General features: G+C 53.6%; 2 protein-coding genes across 5 annotated transcripts in view; both read right to left on the bottom strand.

Annotated features, from left to right (window-relative positions):
• Positions 1-408: 408 nt before the first annotated feature.
• On the bottom strand, positions 409-18,639 carry IGSF22 (immunoglobulin superfamily member 22). The gene is made up of 22 exons (XM_039236790.1): positions 18,531-18,639; positions 16,178-16,309; positions 15,815-15,951; positions 14,567-14,666; positions 14,446-14,485; positions 14,067-14,241; positions 13,334-13,447; positions 12,676-12,838; positions 11,761-12,033; positions 10,469-10,753; positions 9,604-9,728; positions 9,361-9,502; positions 8,916-9,212; positions 7,527-7,829; positions 6,480-6,653; positions 6,141-6,269; positions 4,954-5,250; positions 4,423-4,511; positions 4,041-4,233; positions 3,014-3,313; positions 1,869-2,198; positions 409-605 (listed from the first exon to the last, which is right to left on the bottom strand). Exons 1-22 carry the CDS (start codon positions 18,637-18,639, stop codon positions 535-537), a joined length of 3,978 nt encoding a protein of 1,325 aa, XP_039092721.1. The 3' UTR covers positions 409-534.
• A 3,618-nt stretch (positions 18,640-22,257) lies between these two features.
• PTPN5 (protein tyrosine phosphatase non-receptor type 5) overlaps positions 22,258-27,279 on the bottom strand; it is a 57,420-nt gene continuing 52,398 nt past the window's right edge. For 3 of the 4 annotated variants that reach the window (XM_039236800.1, XM_039236801.1, XM_039236799.1), the window contains 6 exons: positions 26,911-26,990; positions 26,590-26,727; positions 25,989-26,099; positions 23,729-23,889; positions 23,520-23,633; positions 22,259-23,115 (listed from right to left, as the gene is read on the bottom strand). In XM_039236800.1, coding sequence (XP_039092731.1) covers positions 23,022-23,115; positions 23,520-23,633; positions 23,729-23,889; positions 25,989-26,099; positions 26,590-26,727; positions 26,911-26,990 — 698 coding nt within the window. In that variant the 3' untranslated portion in view covers positions 22,259-23,021. Of the gene's footprint in view, positions 23,116-23,519; positions 23,634-23,728; positions 23,890-25,988; positions 26,100-26,589; positions 26,728-26,910; positions 26,991-27,279 lie in introns of all 4 variants that reach the window. The other variant, XM_039236798.1, reaches the window with a different exon arrangement.

Consider the following 27,279-nt stretch of genomic DNA (forward strand, 5'->3'; position numbering starts at 1 on the left):
TCCTTTCTAGCTTTGGAGTGCATGAATTCTCAAATACCAGGAACCCTAGACGCTAAGAAGCAAAGCCTTGATCCCTTCGATCCCCAGAACTCTTGAGGACAGACCTGCCTGGTGAAGAAATGCAGGGTGCGGGGGAGGACAGGGAGAGGAATGAAACCTATAAGACTTGTCCTCCACTGCCCTGAGGGGAAGGGAGCAAGCAACATGGCTGCAGAGGAGGGGAAGGCAAGCCAAGGCCCAATCAAAAAGGGGCTGGTTACTCATAATGTGGGTGGGTTTGGACTAAGCTCTTGGGGTACGTGTCCTGTGTGTCCCCATTCACTCCCAAGTCCGTGTCCTCGGTCCCTGCTCCATGCCACCCTCAGGAACAGGCAGGGGTGAGCTTAGTCAGTTTATTGTCCCATGCCTTTACTGACTGTTTACATTGACAAGCACCAGGGGGCCAGTGGGGCTCCTCTCCCTGGGGCCACACACAGGACAGGCCCAGAAACCACCTATCACAGCATCCTCCTGACGCCTGGGCTGGGCCGAAGCTCACATAAGGTGCTTTGACTTCTTCTGCAGACTCTCGGTGACTGATGCTAGAATTGACTTGTCGTCTTTGTCTGGAAGAGCAAAGCAAGTATTGGTCAGTGTTAATGTTGCAAGGGGGAAGGGAAAGTCCAAATTGCTGGACTTGTAGTTAAGGCCCCACTTCCCAAGGTCAGCTGAGTATATGGGGCCAAGAACTTCCAGTTATTCATCACTTAATGTTGGCCAGGCATTGTGCCAGTCACTTCTGTACACTACCTCATTTAAGCCTCAAGAGAGCCCCAAGAAGCAGATGAGCAAACAGGCTCAGAGTGGTTTGCCAAGGTCACATGGCTGGACAGTGGTGGGGCCAGGGCCCAGGGCCCAGGTGCTTACAACCAGAATGAAGTTGTCAGGGATTTCTCTAGCTGTGGAATGAAAGCTGGATGTCTCCCACAGTGCCTTTCCTGGCCCAGTTCTGTCATACAGTCCAGCAGCCATTCAGGAGGCGTCATCTCAGTGCCAGACACCTAGCTGAGTACTTGAGAGACAGAGCAACAGGACGTGGTCTTTCCCGAGGAACGGAACCTCCAATAGGAGCCCAGCGGGCTGCCACAGAGAGTTCAGGGAGTGGCAGAGGATGCGGCTGGAAAGGTAGATGTGGGGGGACAGGGGACAGCATGGGGAGCCTTGCCGCCTGGGGTTTCCTCAAGAAGATGACGGAAAAGTTAGGGAGTTTAAGAAAGAGGGAGCAGGGCAGGGCAGCTGTGCAATTAGAGAGTTCATGCTACTAGCTGTGTAGTTGCGAAAAGAGTAGAGCGTGGAGGAAGAAATAAAGCATTTCCCCTGCAGGTACACACATGGGCAGGGGTGTGGCACCCCTGTGCAGAGGAAGGGTCTCCACTAGGTTCCCTTGGGCCATCCCATTTGGGCTCCCCACCTGTCCTTATCCGAGACCAGTAGCTTTCAATCTTGGTTGCACATCAGACTCACTTGTAAAATCTCATAAACATAAAAATCCCTTCCAGAACCCCGCCACAGAGATCGTGACTGACCAGTCTGGTTTAGGCCTAATCACCAGTATCTTTTTCAAGGCAAGTTTAGGCCCACAAAAGGTTGCAAACTATAGTCCGCTGAGGGATTGCAAGCTCCCAAGTCTGGAGGGGCCAGACACGTGACAAATGACATCGAGAGGATGGGAGAGAGGCACCAAGTGTGACCAGTTGGTGAATGTTTACACCACCTGTTGGCAGAGTAAATGAAACAAGGCACCACCAGACGGCTGTCTTGCGCCTCGGGCCCAGATGGGACGCAGGGGCACCTTCCCGCCCCCACGCGGCCTCTGCGGGTGCCCTCACCGTAGACCGTGAGCGGGCAGCTGCTGCGGTCCTTGCCCAGCTCGTTCTCCACCAGAACGCTGTACTCCCCGCTGTCCTTGAGTGTGCAGGTGGGGATGACGATCGTGCATACGCCGCTGGTGGAGTTGTACCAGAACTTGGAGTTGGCCGTGATGTTGACGTCGCCCTTGTAGAGGGTCACCGTGGGCCGCGGGTTCCCAAGGAAGGCGCAGGTCATGGTGCAGTCCTGGCCGCGCAGCACCGTGTGTGGCTTGAGCGGGATCAGGAAGCGGGGTGCGTGGCGCCAATCCTTCTGCTCATATGGCTTCAGCTTGGCGCTCAGGTCATCGACTGTGCGGGCGGGACATGGTGGGCTGTGAGCGTGCCTGGGACCCTAGCCAACGCCCGCCTGCTGAGAGCTCCGAAGGGAAGGCTCACCGGAGACAGAGACCCGAAGGCCTGGCCTACATTCCCGAGCGTTCTCAACTCTGGAGCCCCCACCTTAGCCGGCGCCCGAGGTTCCATTCAGCCACCCTCCCACTCCCTTGTCATTCTAGGGCTCCACTATCAAAACTCAGTGCATGGGATTTTACGCTTTTCCAGACCCAGTAATCCTAACTTTTTTCCAGCTGCCAGCTCTCGGATGGAGCTCCTAACTGGCTGTTAACTTCCCATCCGAGCTTTCCCCAGCACCATCTCAGCCTTTGTGGTCTCTGCTGTCTCCGTTTAGCTCTTCATTTCAAATTTCCCCAAGCTATCTCGACCCCTAACCCCATTTCCTCCAGAGTTCCTGGACATCATCTTTGGAGACCTTCCCCAGCCCTCAACCCTGTGACCTCTTGGCTCAGAAGACCACATCTCAGCTCTAAACGGCAGGTCCTCCCCTGTCATCCCCGCCCCCAAGGGTACCCCCCACTTCCACTGTCATCCTCGCCCCCAAGGGTACCCCCACCTCGATGTTAGTCCCCCTGCCTCACAGAGTACCTAGAAGGTACTTCCTCCTCCAGGCTTCTGGATCACTACTTCTCTTCCCAGCATCCCTGACATTAGCCTCTTCCGCCTCAGTGGTTCTCAGATTTTACCTCAAATCCTGGGTACCCTTGGCCATCCCCGTGTCATCCCTGCCATCAGGGATGTAGCCCGAACCCCGGAGTTCCCTGACTCACTCTTGTCCTTGTTGACGAGCCAGGTATCCTTGGAGTCAAGTGGGTCGCTGTCACCAATTTCGTTTCGGGCCACCACTCGGAAGTAGTACTTCCTGCCAGGGAGTAACCCCGTCACCGTGTACTTGTTGCTGAAGACGTGGTCCGCTGCTGTGTACCAGGTGGGGCTGCTGGCATCCCGCTTCATGATGACATAGTGGGCCTCACTATCTTCCTGCACGTCAGGGCTGTGGTTCCAGGTCAGGGTCACTGTGTTGGGGACCTCCTCAAACAGCTGTAGGTTTGTGGGTGGCCGCGGAAAATCTGGAACAGCCACAGGGCCCATCAGCCACCCTTGGGGGCCTGAGGAATTTTGCCCCATCACAGCCACCTGCCAAGCCCTATAGAAGATGAGTTGGGGAATGTCCCTTCTTTGAGTCTCAGGCCGCTGGTATTTTGGAGTCAGAAAGAACTATTTCTGAGGCGTAGCTCTGACATTTACCAGCCCTGTGAACTTGGGCAGTTACTTATTCTTTTTGAGACCTGTTTCTTCATTTTTAGATTAGGGCTAACAATAACTATCACAGAAATGTTGAGTAAAGTGCTTAGCACATAGTAACTATTCAATAAAAGTTTATCCCTTCATCCCTTAGGGGTTTAAGGCTTTATTATAAAGCTTCTAGCCCTCACTATGAGGTCACTTCAATTTTTAATGGACTGTCTGTCCCTCCTGCCTCCCACTCATTTTCTGCTCTCTCTCTGCCAACCATACTCCGCATATGCCTCAAAGGTCATCAGATATGCATGCAGAGCCTGAACCAAGGGTTTGATCCTAGTTCAATGCCTCTAGGGCTTCAGGGCATTGAGAAAAAGTGGAAGCAAACCTCCCCATTAAGGCAAAGGCCAATGAAGTCTTGTTTTGTGGTGCCAGACAAGACTTCACTACCTTAAGGGCTGACTTTACAGTGATAGGAACTCAAGCAGCAGTGGGGAGTTATATTTTCAAGTGTGTGCAAGGATACCTCCCCAAGGCCTCTGCCTACTGTCATACCTGCCACACGCACATGGATGTCATAATATGCCTCTCCAAACTCATTCTGGAGCAAGATGCGGTACACCCCTGAATCAGAGCGCTTGGTGCTGTTGATGAGGAACTGAGAGTGGTTTTTGCCCTTGGTGATGGTTTCCCTGCCCTTGGTGGGGATGCCATCTTTCTGCCAGATCACGTTGGGTGGTGGTGAGCCCTGTGTGGTGACAGGAGATGGCACTACAGTTACCCGAGTGATATTTGGGGGTGGGCCCTCTCCCCTTGTTGAGAAGTCTCCTGCCAGGCTCTAGTGCCAGGGTTCTGGCAAGGGACCGAGACAGAGACTATGACAGCTACAGCCACCATCTTGGTGGGCATCTGAGGGCCAGGGTCTGGAACAACTCACAGAGAAGGCAGCGTGGATGCAGAGGGCTGTCCCGGCACGAACCACCATGTGACTCTTCAGCCGGGCGCTCAGGTCAAACTTGGGGGCAGCTAAGAGGGAAAACACCAAGGTGGGGCCATGGACCTCTCTCTCTGGAAGACTCAGCTTTGAACTTGCCCTCCAGAGCCTTTCCCAAACTCTCCTCCATGCTCTCATTACAGCCCATACAGACAGCTAGCAGCCCCAACACTGGGAAGCATTTATTTGTTCCTCATCTGTCTTCCCCTATTGGTATGTAAGACTCTAGGGCAGCTCCTGTGTCATTTGTTTCTATACTTCTAACACCTCCCTTGGCACACAGTAGATACTATTTAGCCTACAATGAGCGGGGTTTTTTGGTGGGGGCAGGTCATCCTTAGCTCTGTCCTGGCATAAGCTATGACTCCTTGATTGGGGCATCACCCAGTTTCCCCCCAGGGGCTGAGGTCCTAGGGAGGAAGATATGGAGCTAGGATGTTGAGGCCTAAACCCCAGCTCTCTCTGCGCTCTCACCTGGTGGTGGCATGGCACGAACCCCCTCATCCAGCTCCACGGGCTCCCCAACCCCAGCCTCATTCACAGCCCGGATTCGGAAGAAGTATTTCTGCCTCTCGGTGAGGCCTCCCACTGTGTAGCAGGTGCCTGAGATGGGGATCTTTGTGCACTTGGACCACTCCTTAGTGTCTTCAGCCCGCATCTCAAGGATGTAGCCAGAGGGTGGGTCTCCCTCTGCAGGCTCCCGCCAGGCCAGGGAGATGCTGGAGTTGGAGGAATCAGACACGTGCAGACCCTGCACCAGGCCTGGGGGTTCTGGGTGGCAGAGACATCCAGTCAGCCTTCTGCCTCATCTGCGCTCAACCCCACACCCAGTTCCCACCCTCAGTACCCCTGAAACCTAGCTTTCACCACTTCTGCCTCCAACTCCTAGTTACCACCTTCAACACCAGCGTTGCACACTCAACAACCTCCAAATTCAATTCTCTCACTGGCTCAACACTATCACCCTTGAAGTCACTCCCCTCCAAATTCAACATACCCTACAGCCCCAATCCCCTTATAGTCTAAACTCCAGCCCTTAGCCCACCCATCTCCACCACATCCGTTCATGTGCCGTACCTCCACCTCATCTTCCGTTTTTTTAAAAAAATTTTTTTTTAATTTATTTATTTCCGAGATAGAGACAGCATGAACAGGGGAGGGTCAGAGAAAGAGGGAGACACAGAATCCGAAGCAGGCCCCAGGCTCTGAGCTAGCTGTCAGCATAGAGCCCAATGCAGGGCTCGAACCCACGAACCATGAGATCATGACCCGGGCCGAAGTTGGTTGCTTAACCGACTGAGCCATCCAGGCGCCGCCCCCCACCCCCCAACGTATCTTCTAAACTCAGTGCCTTCCCGACCATCCACCCTATACCCCTACCCAATCCTCAAACATGTCTTTACCACCTCATCTAAGCAGAAGCACTCAAAGTTTGATAACTATTTTTCTACCATGCCTCCTCACTGTCCCTAACACTCAATATTTATTTGCTGGTTTTCTCTTATGTGTGAATCCTGTCCCTCTATTCGACTGGCAAATCCCAGAGAGTGGAGACTGTGTGGAGGGGTCATCCTGTTTGACTTTCCAGAGAAGACATCTGTGATCTACCTTAAATGAGATAATTCTACTACCTGTTGGGAAGTTGGAAGCCCCATACTCACTGACAGGGTCCTTGGCTACCACTGAGTTGGATGCCATACTGGGCTGTCCAGGGCCTGCCTTATTCACAGCTATAACTCGGAATTCATATTCCGTGTCTTCCAGGAGACCATCCACAGTGCACTTGGTATCTGAAAGCGGAATTTGAAGGGTCCTGAGGCCAGGGGGTCCATGAGATGGGAGACCGTAGAGCGAGAGGGCATGGATTAGGGGATCGTGGGATGCTATTAAAATCCTCAAAGGAGTTGGGGACCAGAGTATGTGCAGGGCAGCAGGAATGCACAGGTCCATGCAGCGAAGCCTCCCTTGGGCCTGCTGGGCCTCTCTCCCTATGACCTCACCTTGGATGGGGTCCTTGTTGACTGGCACCCAGAGGTTACTGCCTTTCTTCCTCCGCTCCACGATGTAGCCGAGCACTGGGGCTCCCCCATCCTGGGTAGGGGCGTTCCATGCGATGGTCATGGTGTCTTTAGTCACATCAGTCACTTGAGGCTGGGAGGCAAGACCAGGGGGCTCTGTGGGAGACAGAGGGCAGAGGTTAGGAGGGAGAGTGTATAGACAATTGCCCACCCCATGCTGATCTTTGGCTCCCTCCCTAAAAAAACAAAACAAAAAACCCCAAAAACAACCTTAAACCAATGATTCTTAACTAATGTCTGGGTTTTACCTCCGGATAGTCTAATTTAATTGGCCTGGGGGTGGAAGCCATGTTTTTAAAGACATCAGGTGATTCTGTGGAGCCAAGGTTGAGAATCACCAACTTGGATCTTTCTTTTTTTGTGTGTGTGTGTGCCTCTATGTCTTTATTTTTTTAATTTTTTATTTTTATTATTATTATTATTTTTTTTTTTTACAAAGAGTTTATTGTCAAATTAGTTTCCACATAACACTCAGTGCTCATCCCCACAAGTGAACTTGGATCTTTCAATGTCATCCCCATGCCACAGTTGCTAATGCACTCTCTTGATACATGGAGGCATGGAGACCAGCTGGGAGGAGTGTAGCCAGAGGTTAGTTAGCATTCATAATTAAAATTCCCATGTTGTCCAGGGGGCTTCTTTGGGGAAAAGTTAGAACAGATTCAAGGTTATCTCTAAAGTAACACTACTCTCACTTGAATCTGGGGTGATTTCTGGAATGGAGAAACAAGTGGAGTCATTTCCCTGTAATTGAATGCAGGTCTGGATATACACAGGGGAATGTGGTGTGCATGTGATCTGACCGGGAAAAGTAGAGAATTCCTGCCCATACTCTGGATTCCATCTGTCTCATTGGATAGCCACAGACGTGACCCCATGGAATTCCCCACAGACTCGCATCCGTCACTGGCTGAAGGCCACCATCCTGACCCCTGAGATTCCCACTGAGCATGGGGCTATCTCACTGACCAATGGGATTTCCTGCAAACACTTCATCTGTTTCCAGCGGGTCGCTCACGCCTTCTGAATTAACCGCCAGGATACGAAACTGGTAGGCTTTTCCCTCTTCTACCTTGTTGGTGGCGAATTTCGTGAGTTTGCCGTCCACCTCGCCTATCTTAATCCAGGATTTCTTGCCGACCATCCTCCGTTCCACTATGAACTGTGTCACGGGCCGCCCACCATTGTCCTTGGGGGCCTTCCACTTCATGTGCACACAATTACCCGAGAGTTCCAGGAATTCCACCCGGCCCTGGGGAGGCTTCGGTCGGTCTGAGGACAGAAGAGAGCGTCACAGTGGGGATCAGAAAGGCTTTTTCCCACTTGCCAGAGGTCCAGTCAAACTGGAGGCATAGACTTCCCTCACTGTTCTCTGTGTTCACTGAGCCTCCTTGTAAGACTTGCCCAAAGAGTTTTCTCAGGTCACCAGAGACTCTCACTTGCCTACGAATAGGTAGAATGGGGACCTGAGGAGCCCCCGTCTCAGCTGATCCACCCCTTGTCCCCTTCCAGGCAAGATCTTCCCCTCCTCTCAGCCACCTGTGCTTTGTCATATTGTAGTCTATCTTGTTATAATTACATGTCTGCTAGGTTTCATCCTCTTTGGGTTGAGAGACTGCTGGAATACTTTCACCTCTGTATCCTCAGTGCTGAGAACACAGAAGAGGGGTTCAGTCATGCTGCTGAACTGAATCAAAGCCCAAACCTTCTCACTCCACAGCTTGATGGCATGGAGTGGTGTGTGTGTGTGTGTGTGTGTGTGTGTGTTTCATGTTGACTATGAGCTCCCTAAGGTCAGCTCCTCATTTCTTGTATTCTGGACCATTCCAAACCCCATTCCTACCCCCTTCCATCTTTCCAACTTCATTTTATCCTCACCCTATCTCACCCACCCTTACTTCATTTCACTTCCAACCCCCAAACTTCCCCACCACCACCACCTCTATCCCTACATGCTTGTCTTTCACTTCATTTCTACCTTGCTTCCAACCGTGTCCTCATCTCCAAGTCAGTAACACTGGAAGGTCTACTCTGTGCTGTGCACCCTGCCACGTGCTTTAAATTCACTTGAATAGATACTAAAAACAAGACCCCCAAAACAACAACAAAAAACAAAGCCCGCCCCAAGTTGCCCTGTTGCAGATGAGAAACAGGCGTTAGAAGGCTTATTGGCTTGCCCAAGGCCACCTAATCAGGAACTTAGAAAGTGGGCTTCTGGTGCAGAGCCAGTACTCGGATCCCATTCTCAACCGCCAACTCCAGCTCTCATCACCAGCCCGCCTTCCTCCCCCCCCCCCCCCCCCCCCCCCCGGTGCAGAGCAACGGATGCTTTCAGGGCAGCCAGGGGCCAGCCCTCACCCAGCACGCTGAGGTGCAGTGTGGCTGTGGCTGTGCCGTGGTCATTCTTGAGCTTGAGCAGAACCAGGCCACTGTCCTCGCGCACGCAGTTGGAGATGGTGAGCAGCGCCTGGTCTTCCCCGCGCTCCATGGACACGCGTTCCTCTTCTGTCACCTCCATGCCGTCTTTGTACCACGTCACTTTGGGCAGTGGCTTGGCCCGGAAGGGCACCTTGATGTTTGCCGTGTGGCCCACCTTCACGGTCACAGGGTGAGCAGCCAGCGCCTCCAGCACCGATGGATCGATGGTAGGTGGATCTGTGTGGGGGAGGTAAGGCAGGCTTGCCCTGGTGGGAGTGGGGCGATGAGGGGTGGAGGAGGACCCCATGGGGGTGGGGGAGGAGCCCTGAGCAGGTGGGCTGGCCGGGAGGGGTTGAGTCTTGCCTACAGTGGGAGGCGACCTTACCTGCAATGAATAAGGAGGCTTCGCTCTCTGCACCCTTGGCCCGGAATGTGTACTTGCCCTCGTGCTCTGGGCCCATACTGGGGAAGATGAGCTTGTGCACCGCACCCTGCTTCACGATCTGCACGCCTGGCAAGTCCGTGATCTGGGAGGCAGGGGCGAGGGGTGAGGGGCGGTCATGAGTGCGAATGTATGGCCAGTCGACCCCTTCCTCTTTGGTCCCCTTCTCTAGCCCTTGCCTCAGACCTCCTTGCCGTCCTTCAGCCACACGCCCTCCACCTTCTCGTCATTCAGCACCACGCACAGCTCAGCCGGGCTCCCGGTGGCTGCATGCACGTCAGACAGCCCGCTTTTCACTGTGGCCAGGCGCTCTGGGGCAGAAAGGGAGCAGGGACTGGGTTAAGGGTGCAGAGTACAGGGTGCAAGGGACTCACGTGGAAATGGCTCGTGGTGATGGTCATGGGAAGGGACTGAGGTGCCTGTCAAAATAATTTATGATGAGCAGGAGGTTTGGGAATGGTCAATGGGCGATAGGAGAATGATCACTGAGGGAACTGGAGCAAGTAGGTAGGACGTTGGGGAAAAGCCCAATTAACACTGTGAAATGGTTAATGGGGGCCTGATCACGGGATGGTGGCCAGTGGGGACTTGGGAGGTTCAGCTGAAGAAGGGGAATAGATGGTGGGGATGCAGATAGTGGAGTTGGGATGTTTAGTTGTGGTTATGCTAGACTGTGGGATGCTCAGGGTTTTTAGGAGTTGAGGGTGGTCAGGGTCAGTGGGAAGTGGTCAGGGATAGTGAGCAGGAGCTGGTTAAGGTGAAGGAGGATAGGATGATCAGAGCTACTGGGGATGGTCAGAGTGTGAAAGTGAAGGATGGATAAAGTCAAGAGATTTCAGATAGAGTTCCAGAGATGGGGTATAGCCAGGTTCTAGGGGGTAGAGATGTTCAGGCCTGGGAGTCAGACCACCTGGGTGGTCAGAGTGGGAAGTTGAAATCAATCCTGGTTCGAGGAGAGCTAGAGACAGGAGGGGGCTGATCAGTGTCTATGGTAGGGAACTGTCAGCATTGGGGGGATTGGTCTGTGGGGGCTGACAGGGTGAGCATGTACCCTCCACGGTGACCATAGCAGTACTGTAGTATTCAGTGGGGTCTCCATCCTGCATGGCCACCACGGTGTACTCGCCACTGTCACTGAGCAGTGCATCCTCAATGACCAGCTCTGCTCGCTTGCCCTCATGGCTCATGCTGTACTTGGTGCTGCGTGCCAGCAGCTGCCCGTCCTTCTTCCAGTGCAGTGTCACATCCTTGGATGTCAGCTCACACTCAAGGCATGCCCGGCTCCTCTCTTTCACGCGTACATTCTTTAGGGTTCTCACAAACTTGATGGGGATGCCTGTGGACATAGACTTGGATCTGCATCTAACCTCCTACCTCCCTTCTCTGCAGCTACATGCTGCCCTACTCCACTTTTTGGTCCCAGAAACACAGGGACTTGTGACATTGAATGCATTTGTGTGCAACATGTGACCCACAGAGGTAACTGGCAGAGAGAGTCCCAGCTCTGCCCCTTACTTGATAGCTGACTGTATGCGATACATTCACTCTCTGGGTCTTGGTTTCTTCATATGTAAAACGGGATGACAATTTTACCTCCGCACAGCACTATAGTCAATATCTCTAATGCCCCTTTGGGCCTCCAGTCATAATTACATTGTCTTTCCGGTGTCTGGGCCTTTATACACATGCTGTTCCCTCTGCTGAGAATTTCCTCTCTTCCCCATTTGCTGAAGGCTGAACTCCTTTTGGTTCTTGGTAAAGTTTGGCCATCACCTCATCACATCCTTTCTGACATTACTAAGTGGCGCTCCTTCCCACAGCCTCTGTGTCTCCCACCGTCACAGCCATGATGATTTCATGTTACATGTGTCAAGTGTGGTTCCCATGTGTGACATACCTCATGTGTAACTCTCCAAACTAGTTCTAATTGTAAGAAAGCAAGTGGTTAAGAGTGATGTGCTATAATATATAAGGTTAGAATCAGAAAAGCTACTAATTTCTTGACCCATGATCTCCCAGCTGATAATAAGACCCCAGTGTGTCTTGACTCCTTGCTTGAGAACTTATGTTCTAATTACATTTTCACACCTGCCTCCCCCACTACACTAGGAGTCAGTGGATGAGAAAACCGTCTGTCTTTCTAGTACCCATCACAGGGCTTTGCCAGGAGAGACCGATGGACGGATGGATGGATGGGTGGATAGATGGATGGATGGATGGATGGATGGATGGATGGATGGGTGGATGGATGGATGGGTGGGTGGATGGATGGATGGATGACTGCCCACATGGAGGTGGCTGTGGCATGAAGCCCACCCCTCGAGCTCTGGCCCAACCACTCACGGTCAATGGTGAGGCGGGCCTTCTGTACCAGGTCCCCCACCTCAGCAGAGAACTCGCCCGCATCACTGAGTCTGGCATCCTTAATCTTAAGCGTGTGGGTCAGACCATCCTCTGACACTGTGATTTCATACTTTTCATCCCTCTTCAGCTCCTTCCCATTGAACTTCCACACAAAGTTGGGCACTTTCTTGGAGAGGCGGATCTCAAAAACAGCTGTCTGGCGCTCTGTCACCTTCACTGGCGTCATCTCTCCCAAGAACTTCAGCGGCTCATCTGTGGAAGAGTAGGAGGGGCAGTCACTGGGCTGCAGCCCTGGTCCCTCTCGAGGGGTGGGGTGATGAAGGGGACATGGACTCAGGGGTCACTGGCCTCCTGTAGCCCACGACTGGGGAAAGCATCCCTCCTTTCATTCTGCTTGTGAATCCTGGAGTCCCCTCCTATGATGTTCATATAGTCTCCTCCCCAGTAACATTAACACAGCAATTTTAAAAAGCGCTTATGTAGTTTTAGATATGTGCCAGGCACTCTTCCAGCCAATTTGCACATATGAATGCATCCAATTCCCATATCGATAGATTTTACTATTATTCCTCATTTTACAGATGGGGAAACTGAGGCTAACAGAAGTTAAATAACCTGTCCCAAATCAGAAGCTCCTAAGTGACAGAAGCTAGGATTTGAAATCCAGTAGTCTAACTCTGGAGACTGTATTTGACCATGATACTACACTGCCCCATGGCACTTACGGTCTCATAATTCTCTCCCTCATGCCCCATGTTTCCCTCCTCCATTAATGTCCATCCCCATGCAGCCCTCTCCTGCATGGGCCCACTGTCCTCTCTCCCACATTCCTGACTATTCCTCCCTTGATCCTGACTGTATCCTCCTTGTTCCCCCTCATGCCCACATTCATACCCAGCACCGTGAGCTCTGCTCTCATTCTCTTGTCACCCACGGACAGGCTGTAGGTTCCCGCGTCATTCATGTTCACATTGGTAATAACCAGCATGTACTTGGTGCCCATCTGCTTCATATCATACTTGCCTAGGGAGTACTGGATCCTCAGTGGCTCATTACCCTGTCTCATGAAATGGGTAGAAAAGCTGATGAAGGAGTTTAGGAGGCGACTTCCAGAGGTCCCCATTCCCCAAGGCCAGCCGGAGCTGGAGGTATCACATCTACCTCTCTAAGATCCTCAGACATGCACACCAGAGGCCCCTGAGATCTCATTAGCCACAGCATCCAGCTCAGTGGGACACAGGGTCCCTGCCTCCCCTGAGACCTGAACTCTAAATGTGATCTTCAGGACTACCTAACTCATTCTTTTCAGATGGGTAGGCTGAGGCATGGAGAGAGGAAAGTAACTATCTCAAATCAAACAGCAAAGTGAGGGAACAGCTAAGAATAGAGCCCAGCTCCCAGTCAGTTTCAGTCATACCAGGGGGCATCATTCTCTTGCTGGGATAGAAGAGAGGACCTGGGTGACGGACAATGAGAGTGTCTGTGAAGGAAGGAGGTACAGAGAGGAAATGATATTGCTAGGGCAGGCCCTGCCTAGGTGTCCCCTCCCCACCTTCATCCATGTCATCTTGACATTGGGGTCCTTCAGCTCCATGATGCAGTCAAAGACCACAGTGGTGTCAATCTTGGTCTCTATGTCTTCCAGGGGCTTCAGAATCCGAATGGTCTGTGAGATGGTGATAATAAAATGGCAGGTGTCAAGGACATCTGGAGCCTGCCTCGTCTGTTAAACCAATTCTGGAGGAGCCCCTTAAAGGTCTGGGGAGAAATTACTAGGCTGACTGGATATCTCCAAGCTCCTGTGACTGCTCGCCTGCAAGATTTAGGGGCAGACAGAGATGGTGGACCATGAGAAAGGAGCCCTCTTCATGGAACAGTCACCATGTACCTGGGCCCATTATAGAAGTCCTCTAATTCCAGTGTAGATGCTTAATAATTGAGTTGGTTGAGTGAACGTATGATGACAACACAAAAACATTTGAAAGAGGAAAGGAGAATTTTCATTTTGCAAATTAGAAACTGAGGGGCAAAGAGATGCCCAGTTCACACAGTGAATAAGGCAGAAGAACTGGGACTTGAACCCAGGTCCATCTGACTCTAAAGTCCACGCAAGCACATTAGAGGGTAGTGGGGAGAGAAGAAGTAGAGATCTTTTCTTGCTCTTGCCTTTGAGCACGTGTGTACAGGTTGGAGAGACCTTGCCACTGGGAGACGCACAGGCACTAGCATTTTTGGAAAGACCCAGGCCCCTGCCTGCAGACCCCTGCACCTCTATGGTCACTGACCTCCACCTCCACTTTCTTCATCTCTTTGAGCTTCTTGAGCAGTCCCCGGAAATCAGTGAAGCCATACTCCATGCAGACCTTCTCAAAGTCCTTCTTGGGTACCTTGGACAAAATCTCCAGCATCTCTTTCTCACCTATCCCCTTCTTCTGCTTCTTCTTGGGAGCAGGGGGTCCCCTGGGAGGGTGTGGGTACCAAGCATAGACATAGCACCTCCCTCTGAAGACAGAAGGAGGCTCTCCTAACCTTGAAGTCCCCCCTCCCTAATTCATGGGTTCTTGGAGCCTGGGCCATTAACTCAGGGCCCGAAAGGCCTTTGAGAGGTTCTGGCCTGGAGGGTGGAGGGACAGTACCCTGGAGAGAGGAGCCTCCAAGCCTCACCTCTTCTTCAACATCTTTTTGAAATCCATTTTCTCTTGACCTGAAGACAGAAAAGGGGACAGGGTCAGACAGCTGAATCGGGTCCATATGAGGAAAGGCCAGGAGGAGGGAGCTGGCTCACCTTCTGTCACCAGCAAGGACACAGTATAGATGGCATCTGCATGGTCATTGCTTGCAATGCACTTATAGTTGTCAGAGTCATCGAAGGTCAGTGGCTCCAGCTGGATCAGAGTCAAGCCATTAGTGGGGGAGGGAGGGAGACCCCAGGGCCACTTTCTGTGAGAAGGGAGAGGAGAGCATTTTGGGAGGAGTGGGAGTGGGGCTGAATGTTGGGGATACGTATGGAGGACTGAGCAGCCTCTATGATTTGGAGGCTCCTGGCAGCCATCAGTGTGAGTGTGTGTATTTGTAGCCCGATTCCGCACAGGATTCTCCCTCTCGGCTGTGAGCTAGAAGACGGGGAATTCCTCTGAGTTGTAACTGTGTGCAGTTTCTGCCTCTAGGCTGAGTATTTCTTCCTTTGACACATATTTACTCCTCTGTGCCAGGCGCTGGACTGAGCCTGAGGAAACTGGTGAAGTCAGCTGCATTGCCTGCGACAATGGCAGTCACAGCCCAGTGGGGCCTCAGAAAGCGCTTGCTGAATGAATTTGTGTAAGGGGTGGCCAGGAGGGGGACCTTGGGGCAGCTCGTGTGTACTATGTGAAGCTGAGGGTCCAGTAATGGGGTCACTGGGAGGAGAAGGGATGTTCTGTCTGTTGGGGAGAGGGGAGGCTTTTGCCTTTCACAATGGAAAATCTCGCAGGACCAATCGGGACAGGTTTCCCCATGACCCATCTTCCTTTTCCTTAAGGGTCTCTGGAGCCAGAGGTTGCAGAAGCTGGTTAGATCTAAGGATGATCAGCCCTTGGCCAGAGTCCTCTGGAAGCCTCTCCTGAAGAGCCCAGGAACCCTGACGTTCACCCCTACGCCAGGATCTGTTCCTTCCTGGGTCGCAGGTGGTCCCAATTTAGCCTGGCTCCCCCCACCACGGCCTCGCCCCTTCCTAGCCATGCCCATGGCTTTGGACTCCCTTCCCTTTCAAGTCTCTTACCTTCTGGAAGAGCTGGGTCTCCTGCCCCTCCTTGGCTTTGTCCTAGCTCTGCTTCGCCTCACCCTTAATTTTGGTCCCCCGCCCACTCTAGCAACGCCCCATCTATTGATTCCGCCTCTCTTGTCCTGCTCTCCCTCTAGGGCAATCACAGCTTCTTTTCCCACGGCCCTTCTTGTTCAGTTGTGATTATCTTGTGCGTCAGGGGCCGGGCGGCATGCCCTGGGGTCCCTGCCTCTGGCCTCATCCCTAACTGGATCTCTGGTCGGGTCCCCACACCTTCAGTACGTGCTCCTTGTTGATGCTGTCATAGAACATCTTGGCCGACTCCTTGATGGGGATGCCGCTCTCTCTCTTCCAGGAGATGTTGGGCTTGGGGTTCCCCTGCACTCGGGCTCGGAACACAGCTTTATCCCCTGCAGTGGGCACGGGACACAAGTTCACCTCTCGGCCTCCCGGTCGGACCTTCGGACCCTGCCTTCTTCTGGGGGTCTCATGTCCGCCCGGGTAGGGGTGCGCCCCTGGACCCGGGGCTGCCAGTGTTTGTCTCTTGGGGGACGGTGGGGTCGTGGTACTGATTGGGGCACTGGGAGAAGAACAGAAAGCAGCCAGGGGCCTGGGGACACATGGGGAGCGACGCACCCTCGGACGCGGTGACCGGGTGAGGCTTCTCCACGAACTCTGGGACGCTCTCGCCTGCAGGGACGTCGGTACTCCGAGTCACCAAGCTGAAGAACTCTACGGTGCTTGAGGACTTCGTTGTCACGACTTCCTCTGTGGCGACAGGCTAGAGGTCAGAATGGGCCCGAGAATGGAGGGCTGACCTTTTCTTGAGGGAACGGTGGAGCATTTTAGGTCAGCGGGGGGACATTGGCCAGAAAAGGAGGAAGGACCTTTAGAGTCAGTAGGTTGTTGTGTTATGGCACGTTTCCACCACCAGGGGGAGCGAACTCCTCTTCCACGCCTCAGTGGTCAACCACCTTTATTGGGCCATGTTACTGGGTCTCAAATTTTTTCTCTCAAGTTTTTTCTTTTTTAAAAAGGAGATTTATTTTTTAAATTTAAAAACATTTTTTGGGGTCTCTGTTTTATTTATTTATTTCTGAGAGAGAGAGAGAGACACCGTGAGCAGGGGAGGGTCAGAGAAAGAGGGAGACAGAATCTGAAGCAGGCTCCAGGCTCTGAGCTAGCTGTCAGCACAGAGCCCTACACGGGGCTTGAACCCACGAACCGTGAAATCGTGATCCTAGCTTAAGTCTGACGCCCAACCGACTGAGCCACCCAGGCGCCCCAAAGGAGATTTAGTTTTTGGGCAGGGGTTCTTGATCTCTTGGGCTTCTCTCCTGGAAATCCTGGGTCCCCAGTAGCCTTAAGAGGAGACTGGTAGCTAGTTGAATTCTGTTGTATGCCTTCCCCTGCCCTTCTGTGGTTCAGCATTCATTGCTATGGGAGTAGTAGTGATTCTTGAGGGACAGGAAACATTCCCACTCAGAGGGGCTATAGGTGGGAATCTCCTTATGTGAGAGAGGATATTCAATATTCAATTTGGAAAGTGAAAAGTTTTTTTCAGTATAAACTACAGACGATGTTGTTGGCTGGTGAGCTGACAGTTAAAAACAATTTCTGTGATTCACAGAGCACTTTCCTTGTGTCAGGAACTGTGCTGAACACATTTCGGAGATTATCTTATTTAATCCTCAGAATACTCCAGCGAAGTAGGTGCTTTTACTATCCCCACTAATCTGAAGGACTGCGATGAGAAAAATGTGTTAAGAAGCGCTACTTTTAAGTAGCAATCAGAGGTCTCAAACAAACATCTCTGCAATGAGATTAACATCTAAAAATGGAGAGATTTCACATAAAAATTCACATTTCTGGATTTGCAACACTGAGCCCATACTCCCATACGCCAGCAACCCGGGGGGGGGGGCGGTGAATAGTGGTTGCCCCTATAGGTGGGGTATGTCCTTTGCGGTTCACCTCAGTCTTTTTCTCTGCATTTATACTCCTTACCTATATTCCCTGCCTGGACCCTGTTGGACAGTGGTTTTAAACTCTGGCTAGACGCTAGAATCTCTGGAGAGCTTGAAACACACACACACACACACACATACACACGCACCTGGTTTAATAGTTGGGTGAGGTTTACGTATCACTATTCTTTTTCATTCCCCTTCCTCTCTCCCCGCTACACTAAGATAATCTAATGTGCAGGCACAGTTGAGAATCACTGCTATAATCACATAAGTTTGCAACTTCTGGTCTTGAGCCCCAAATGTTCCACTTGAAACACTGACCAGGAGGGGGTGGTGTAGAGTGTTCGTCTGGCCCTGACCTCTGTGCACAGAGGACTTTGAGGGAGGGGCAGTGACTGGGAGGAGATATTGGATATTTTGGCCCCTGGCCATCTTTTAATCTCTTCTCACTAGAGACATGACTGAAATGATCTGTTCTGCTCTGGGACCATTTCTCAGCTTTCCCTCGGATCTGCGTTTCCCCAAGTCCAGTCCCCAAGGGTTGAGAGCCTGGAAGCTTAGGTCACTTGTTTATGTGTTCGTCCTCTCCACTGGCAGCTCCAAATCTCCTATTTCTGAAGTGGAGCAGGGTGAGCATTACTCATATCTAGATAAGATAGCTACTTCCCTCACTTCCTCCATGTCTGAGATTCTGCCCTCCGAGATACATCCATGAGATACATCCATTCCTTTAGGGCTCTGATCTCCTCAAGCCATTACATTCATCATTCACTCATACACATGCATGTGACTGACTTTCCTAAGCTGTCTTCCTGGAGACCTGATCTGTGGGTAAACATCCCACTGGCTGAAGCTTTATCAAAGCACAGATTAGAAACGCAGGTTAGGAGAGGGTTGTCCTTTGTAGACTGGGCTCCCGAGGGGCCCAGAACTCACAAAGGCTGAGGCCTCCCAGGGGCTGGATGTGGAGGCAGAAAGGATGCCCTTTCCTGATTCCCCCTCCCATCCACTCTACTTGCCTCCCACGATCTTGGTTGTCTGGGAGAAGGTCTGCACGTGGGTGGTGGAGCTGGAGAACTCCATGGACACGTGCTTCTGCAGCATCTGCTGGTGGTGAATGGTCGTCATGGTGACAGCAGGCGTGGGCACTCACCTGGGAGGACCAGGAAGAAGATGAGGCCATGAAGGAAGGGCATAGGAGAGAGATCCAGAGACGTTCCTCTGTGGGTACGTGTGGGAGGGGGCAGGGGGGCGGGATGGGGCAGGTGGACACAAGTGGAGACGGCTGTGCACAGGAGAGGGTGAGAAGTAGGGCAGCAAGCCTCTTCTCTCTGGCCTCTCTTTTCTTCCCATTGTATCTCACCTTTCCAGGCCGGTTACAAGGACCAGTGGAGCCTGTCACCCACCAAGTAATCCCAAACCATTCCAAGCTCTCAGGGGCAGAGAATGGAGGACTGAGAGTTACCCAGGGAACCGAGTAAGGCCCAGGGGGAGTTGAGCATGCATATTGATAGCTACATGGAACGAGGGAGGCAGCGTTAGCTATTCCCCAGGGGGGACTGAAGTCAGACCTAAGAAGGAACTTCCTGACTAAGCCAACTACAGTGGGCCTTAGAAGGAAGCTGTGGATTTTCCTCCTGTGCCCTGGGGACCCCTGGCCTTGGTGAAAGGCTAACGGATAGATGATAGCATGTTTCCATAGCCCTGCTTGCACTTGTGGCTTGGTAATGACAGAGCCTGAGGTTTTATTTCAGATACTTGAAACAAAATCAGTAATTCAATCTTATAGTTAATAAGTAAAACAACATAAACATCTATGTGAAGAGGCTCCCTCCTGGGCCCGCAGCTCCCGGCCCTCCCCCAACATGGACCATTGTGATCTCTCGGCTCCTTCTGGGGCTCCTTCATGCAGCAACAAGTATGTTTTTGTTCTCGTCCCGTCTTCAGGCTTCAGGTAGCCTATCCTACACACTATTCAGCCCTTTCTTCTTCCTTTAATCCATCTTGGAGATCTTTCCATATCAGTTCATGAGAGCTTTCCTCATTCTTACAGCTACACGGTAGCTCAAAGAAAGGATGTTCCTACCATTTTTATGTAACCAGCATGGCCATTTTCCACCCACACTTCGTGTATGAGGAAACTGACGTCTGCGAGAAATTACCTGTCCAAGGTCACTCAGCCTGAAATCCCGGCCTCTTGACTCCCAGGCCACTGCCCTTCTGCAAAGGGCCTTGTTCTGAGCAGGCCGTTCGTGGCTAGACGTTACCTCCCCCCATCCTCCCTGCCTGGCCTGTTTCCACCTCTGAGTTCTGAGACTAGACCCCAAGAGCTGACATTTACTTAGCTCACCTGCTTTTCCCACATTTTTCCTTAAGCTCTTCTTTCCAGCTTATCTCTTAACTCAGGCAAAAGACCTGAGGGGCAAATATCCCGTGATGGAAACCGACACCACCCTTCAGCAGTAACAAGTGCCTGGAGAGGAGCTCTGGCGGCCCCGACCACAGACCAGTTTACTACGCTTAGCACCTTCCCTACCCTGACTCTTGCCTGCCCAGGTAGACCATGGAGTGATCGACAGTTACCTTTACCTCTTCATAATACGAAAACCTCCACCAACGAGCCTCGGCCTCATTTACATAACACACAATGTACGTATAGGAGCATGCGTGAGCTCATGCTCGGCTCTACATATGACAACAAGGCTAAACGTTCATCCCAATCCTAAATAAAAGAAACCCACTCACCCTTGTTCAGGGAGTCACGACTCTGGAAGATTTTCCCCCACAATCTCGTTTGCTGCAAATGAAGTTTGCTCTGTGGGACAACTCACCTGTCGTTTCTACCTGGGACCCCTCACCAAGGAGCAAACTCACATCAATTAGCTGGCCGTCCTGCTCTGGGCTCAGAAGGTAGCAGGTTCGCGCCCTTCTTGAGGAAAGAGGGGAGGCTCACCTTTACAAGACCAGCCCCTCCTAACCCTTGAGTGCTGTGTCCACGGCGTTGGGGGTGCAGCTCTGCCTGGGCTGTAGGCTGGCAAGTGTCTTTCTTTTGGCCCAACAGTGGAGTCACTGGTTCCTTAAATGTCTGGCCCCTTGGGGGTGATCCCTTACTGAGCCTCCACAGCTGCCCTGGCTAGATTGGCATGCGGCTTTGGTGGGGGAGGGGAGTGGGAGCAGGGGCGGGGGGTGGGGTGGGGCGCGGTGAGGCTGGAGCCAAGGGCGGAGGAAATGCTGGGCCAGGCGCATGGGCAGGACACTGAGGCTGGTGGTCCACGCTTAGTTGTCCTGTTCCCTTTTGGCAAAGGTTTTGGTTCTCGCTGCTGGTGGGTGGGACCTCTCTGGGCCGAGGGGCTTAGGGTAGTGTGTGTGCGTGCGCGCGCACACACACATACACGTATGTACACGTGTGCACAGTCCAGCGGGGACAGAGTCAAGGAAGTCTGCCACTTCGCATGCGTCCAGGGGGCACTGTTCATGTTGGGCTGTGTGTGTGGTGCCCGCACAGCTAAATGGCCTCACAGGGCCACCCTGGAGGAGGAGACAGACCCGTTAGCTCCCCTCCCCCTTCCAGCTCCTGTGGCTCAGTCCTTCTAACCTGGGGAGAGGGAAGCAGGGCCCAGCCCCCTGTTGGAGGATGGCTGGTGAGCGTGTCCCCCCCTCCCTGCACCCCAGCCCCTCCCCGTTCTCTCCTATTGTCTGCATGCTTGGACATGCTACCCACACACATAAGGTTCTGGTACCATGTAAGGACTCACTGGCCGGCCGGCAGCCCTGCCCCGGAGTGACCCCCACCTGCCCGCAGCAGTCACAGCTACTTTTGCTGCATCCCTGAGGGCAGGGGTAAGAACACAGCAGGAGTGTCCGGAGGCTCAGGATCTGAGCCCTGTGGCAGAGTCCCTGGGCCCTCTGGGGGACGGGCTACTGTCAGCCCAGGCCTTTTAAGGGAAACATCCAGGTTGCAGCTGCTGTTGGGACCTGTAGGGCTCAAGGGATAAGTGGGCTGGCCGACAGGGAGGAGCCTGGGTGTGACCTGAAAGTCTCCCTGCCCTAGCCTTGGCCTCTCTGGCCCATCTGTCCGAGCTGGTGGCCCTCCAGACACTGTGCCTTCTCTGGAAGCCTCCCATACCTGTCTTGGAGGCTCCTTGTGGCCCAAGTCTCTGGACGGGTTGGGGGTGAGGGTGTAGGGAATCCTGCCAAAATCAAATGGATTTGGTCTGTACTTCCAATCTCCACAGGGGGGCACTAGAGAGGTTGAAGGTGTGCCTCTGTGTGTGTGTGTGTGTGTGTGTGTGTGTGTGTGTGTGTAGAGGGTACACAAAGACCAGGCACTAGGGAGGCTGAGGGTGTGTGTGTGTGTGTGTGTGTGTGTGTGTGTGTGTAGAGGGTACACAAAGACCAGGTTACAAGGAGGCAGGGGAGAGGCAATTACATGGACGCAGGAGACTAGTTTTGCTCAAAATGCTCTGTTTATTGCTCTATTCAATGACCACGAGCAAATTATAAAAAGACACCAAATGTCTCTGTCTGCCGTGGAATAAATATTTAAAGTCAGCAATAAAAACACGTGGCTCCAAGATAACACATGTTGCCAAGAGTCATGCATGCCCTGCTGACGGGCTCTCAACACACGCACGGACGCAGGGACACACGCGGAGCTACGCGCAGCGAGACTTCTGGGAAGGCTTTCCCACAGTGACACAGAAGAGTGTTCCACACGGATCTGGGGCCCAGACCCCACCCACCCTCAGAGCTCCCCCTTCTCCCACCCCCACCAGGGCCCAGATCCTCTGGGTTCACAGCTCCCCTCTGTCCCCTGCTTCCTCAATGCCTCACAGGCTGGTCGCTGCCTCCTGAAGGCATCTGACAGCAAGAAGTCACGTGGCTGTGATACCCCACCCACCCCAACCCAGAGACCTCTCGCCCAGCTGAGATCTCTGGGCCAGTTCCTCAGGCGCTCCCCATCCCGATCCCAGTAACTGGGGCAAAATGCAATCTGCTGGGGGCGGGGGGGGGGCAGTGGGGGTGGGGGCCCAAGGCAGGCACCTCTGCCTGGGCTACTTTGGGGCTGGAGCTCATCACCCCTTTCCCCGGGCTGAGGAGACACAGTGTCCGGTACAGACAGCAGAGATGGACGGACAGACAGACGCGCTACAGCAGGACGCTTGCGGCACAGAAACGTTTTGGATCAAGTAGCAATGGAACTATCGTTAAAAACTGAGGCCCCAGGTCTGCATGGCATGGGACAGGCCCTGGGGCCCCAGGCCTGGCCTGGCACATCCCTCTGCCACCCTGTCCCAGTCCCCACTATGTACAGTAGGAAGAGCTATGTTGGAGGGGGCAGGGGCCAGGCCAAGGCTGCCGGAGGAGGGAGGGGCAGAGTGAAGAGAAGGAAGCAGGAGGGGCAGGGACAGGGGCAGGCGGGGACCTGAGGCAGGGCCCCGCATATGACCTGGGTGAGGGCCCAGACTCAGGTTGGGTGGTGCCCAGAGGACCTCAGGGCAGGAGCGCAGTCACTCTGGGGACTGGCGTGACAGCTGCTTCTCGTAGAGGCTCATGACATGGTGCACAAACTGGTATTGCTCACATGTCTGGATCATGCCGCCCCTGCGGGCAGAGATGCACAGCAGAGATGGGATTGTTGAGAGATGATGGGCTGTGGGAGGGCGGCCCCAGACCCCCGACTACCAATCGCTGGCGAGGGGCCTTGTCTTTGTGTAGCCTGGAGGGGTCAGCCCTTGCCAGCCACGCCCCTCTGCTCCTTCCTGTCCCGTCCAGCTCTGGCACACATAGCAGGGACAGGTGACGTGCCCCACCACCCTCACTCATGTCATCTTGCTCACCGGCTGGGTTTCCTTCCCCTCCTCATCCAGCCCCCAGCTGTCTGGATCCAGCTCCTCTCCCCATCTGTCCCCTCCTCTCCCCGTCCATGCGCCGCGTGTCCTCCTGCCCCTCACCCGTGCATGCCTCAGTTTCTCCCCATGTGCCCCCACCCCTGTGCGTGGGCTGACCTGTCCTGACGGAGCTGGCATGTGGTCTTAAGGATGTCCACAACCCCCTCCTGCCGCAGCTGCTGGCAGCAGATGCTCGTGGCGATGAAGCAGCCAGTCCTCCCAATCCCTGCGCTGAGGGCAGAGGGCACGGGGGGAGGGTAAGGAGTGGGGTGGCCTGGGGAGCAGGGAGGCTGCCCTGCCGGAGCAGGGGGGCTGGGAGGACCCACCTGCAGTGGACCACGATGGGGGCGCAGCGGGGCCCCTCCTGCTGGGCGGCCTCCTCCACCTCCCGCACCAGATGCAGGAGCGGGGGGGCCCGGTCTGGGGTCTTCTGGTCGGGCCAGGACGTGAACCAGTAATGCTTCAGGTCTCGCTCTTCAGTCCCGCTCTGTCCGGGAGACAGAGACCCACCCCAGATACATGTGAAATCTTAGAGCCCCCGAAGCAGCCTGAAGATGGGGTGGGAGCAGTGAGAACACAGTGGAGAGGACCGCGGGGGGAGGGGGGGGCATGGCCTCCGCCATCTACACTGTGCTGCTCATATTGCCCAGCGGCACCAGACAGAGACCCACAGCCAGCTTGGTAGCGGAAGCCGCTCAGTGACATCGGCACTGGTCTTCACTGGTCCAGGATCATCCCAGAGAGGCAGAGAGTCCCTGTCCAGTGCGCTCCTGTCCTCTGGTTCCTTATCTTAAACAGCCCAGTCACCCCTCAGTCCCATGACCCGGAGCCTTGGGACTGTCCCTGTCACATCACTACGCTTCGCCTGCCCACCCCCCGCAAGTCTTGTCACTGTTCTCTCCTCTCCACCAGCTCCACCTACACTTTGCTCTTTATCATCTCTCCACCATCTCTCCCTCCTCCCTGGCTGCTCTGTCTCCACAGTGGCCGAGCACGATCTGTGTGCAGCGCGAATCTGGACACGCTGCTCTCTGCTCAGAAGCCCCCAGTGGCTCTCGCTGCTCTCTGAAGAAGCCCACTCTCCTTTGTCTTCAGTCTGGCAAATAAGACATGGTACAGGATCTAGCCCTCCAGGGCCATCTCCTATCCCTGGACACCGGTACTCAATCTGAAGTGCTTCTGCACTCCGAACGGTTTGTACATAAAACCTCTGCTACACACACACAAACACACACACACACACACACACACACACACACAGAGCTACTCTATCTTTCATGCCTTTCTTTTTCACTTTTTTCTCTGCCTGGAATGTTTTCTCACTTGTTTGCCCCAAGTCCACCCTTACTCATCCTGCAAACTCCATTCAGCACCACCACTTCCAGGAAGCCCTTCCTGAACACCCTGACATACAGTGTCCTTCTACGTTCTTGCCCATCTCTAGCTTGGTACTTACCCTTATGGGTAGTCTTTTAGGAGAGAGTCCAGGCTTTGGATAGTGTGTGTTCCCAGTGCCCAACCCAGAACCAGGCTTAGGGAGGCTACATGCAAAGACTCATGGGCACACGGACAAATGTAAATACCCTCCATGGCAGTGTGACAACGCGGCAGCCCTCACCTCACCTCAGCCTCTCTTTCTGGGGAAGCAGAGAGCTGGTTCCTTGAGCCTGTAGGTTATCTGGCTGTGACAGCGGCCAGAGCCTCTGCCCCCACTTTCTGGACCTTTTGTGTCCTCCAGCAAGGCCTGTATCTTGGAGCTGCTCAGGTGGGCACTGCCCTCCGGGGGCTGAGTGCTCCCCGATGCCCTGCCTTCCACCTTCTCCAGTGGGAGAGGGCAGCTCAGAGGAACAAGTGTCAGGCCCCAAGTTTGATCCTTTGGCTGTCGGTGTCAGTAGACTTCTGGCTGTTTCTGGATAAAGTATCAGCTTCCTGGTACTTGGCTCACCTCTCCCAGCCTCTGGGGTTATTACTTTGGGCTCTGCCTTTCCAAACATGAGTCTTATCATTTCTTAAAAACAGAACCCATTAATCCCAATTCCAAAGGAACAATCTCTTCTATTATGCTGAGCCAGGAAGAAGCACAAGTTCAGGGTGGGAGGAGACTGCCCCTCACTCTTTTGGGCTGTTTTGTATTGCTCATATTTTATAGGTCTTCCTTTTTGTGTAACCATGACTTCCCGGTGCAACCCAAATGCAGCAAGGAGTGCCCGCCCTCTGGTGGACACACTGCATACTACAGGATCTCAATGTTCTAATGCACCTTCAATTCTAAGGACTGGAGCTTGTTAGGAGATCTCTTAACCAGGCAGTCCTGGACTTGAGCATATCTGAAGTAGAGTTGGAAGGCATTATGAATGGCAGTGTAGACAGAGAGAGAGAGAGAGCCCAAGAGCATAAAATACAACTGAGATTTAGTCCTGCCTCTGGCCGCCAAGTCCATTCACCTCTCCCTCATCCCTCCTTATCCTGAGAGTGACGCAGGTGTCGATTTCAGCTACAGTGGATTCTTGGACTCTGTTATCTGTGGAGCCCCCCATCACGGCTCTGTCCCCCATCCTCCCAGCCCAGCCCAGTCCATGGCCTCACCCTGAGGGAGATGAGTCGCAGCCGGTAATCCTCGGTGTGGATGACTTTCTGCACGGTGATCTCCACGCCGTCGTACACCACCTGCTCCTCCGGCCAATACTCAGTGCACTTCTGCAGGGGCCCAGACCAGGCTGCAATACACTCCCAGTTCCCCACCCGGTTTCCCCAGTGCCCCACCAGAGCCAGCAGGGCCAGATACAAAAAGACAACAGGTTTGTAGTTCAAGAGCATTTCAAATCTCAGCTTCATAACCTGTACGTTATTTCCCTTTTTTGAGCCTGTTTCCTCATCTGGAAAATGGAAGCAATACCTACTTTGAAGGATTCTAATGGGTATTCAATTAAATGGGCTATTATGGGTAAAGAAGCAGCCCAAGTGGGCCCCGGGTTAAAGGGAGGCCGGATCCGTTTCAGAGCATAGGCACTGGAGGCAGAGAGGGCAGGGCTTGGACTTAACCTTGCTCAGCCTCCCATTTCCTCACCTTGGCAGCGGAGTGAACGCTACCAACCCCACAAGACTGTTGTAAGGATTAGTGTGGAAACAAGATGCCTGGCAAAGGGCGACGAGCAGCAGATGCCTGGTGGCAGTGTGGGGGGCCTACCTCATTCATCTCCTCGATGTTGGTGATCATGACGATGATGGGCGTGTGCTCCTGCCACACCATGCGCCAGAAGTCGCTGACCGTGCTGACGATGGGCCCCTGCGTGGCGATGTACGCCTTCTCCTCCCCACCGTAGCCCTGAGGCCAGCCAAGTTCAGGCCGTCAGGGTCGGACGTAGTGCTCCCTGGGCCCAGTCCCCACATGTGGGCCCTTCCCGGGGGCTGGCAGGAGCCACGTCGGCTTAAGGACAAGCCTGGAGGGCAGATCCTGTTGGCTTGGGCCTCCCTTTCAGGGAGGGGTCACTGGGGTGGGGCTACGTACCCGGATGTAGTTGGCGTTGATGTAGGAACTCAGAGGGTCATCAGGGTCTGGTGAGGTTAGACACACTCTGCTGTGGGGGTCTGGGGGGTGAGGAGAGACAGTGAGGCTGGGATTTGACAGGGGCAGCACCCCTCAGGTGCAGGGCCCTCCTTATCTGACCCCCTTCAGGGGACCCACATTTCTTTTGGGACTCAAGATCCCCCTCCCCCTCCCCGCTAGCAAAACACTGGCCCGTCTCCGTGACCCTGAGTCTCTACCTCTGTAGCATCAATGCCTGCCCATTGCCTGTGTCCCTTAAGCTGCTCTGGGCTCACTGTGTCTCATGTTCCGGAGAGGAGAGAGCGAAGTCAAGAAAAGAAATTACCTAGA

Source organism: Hyaena hyaena, unplaced genomic scaffold (assembly GCF_003009895.1).
Source record: "Hyaena hyaena isolate Hyena2069 unplaced genomic scaffold, ASM300989v1 scaffold_116, whole genome shotgun sequence".
In the NCBI taxonomy this organism is placed as follows: domain Eukaryota; kingdom Metazoa; phylum Chordata; class Mammalia; order Carnivora; family Hyaenidae; genus Hyaena; species Hyaena hyaena.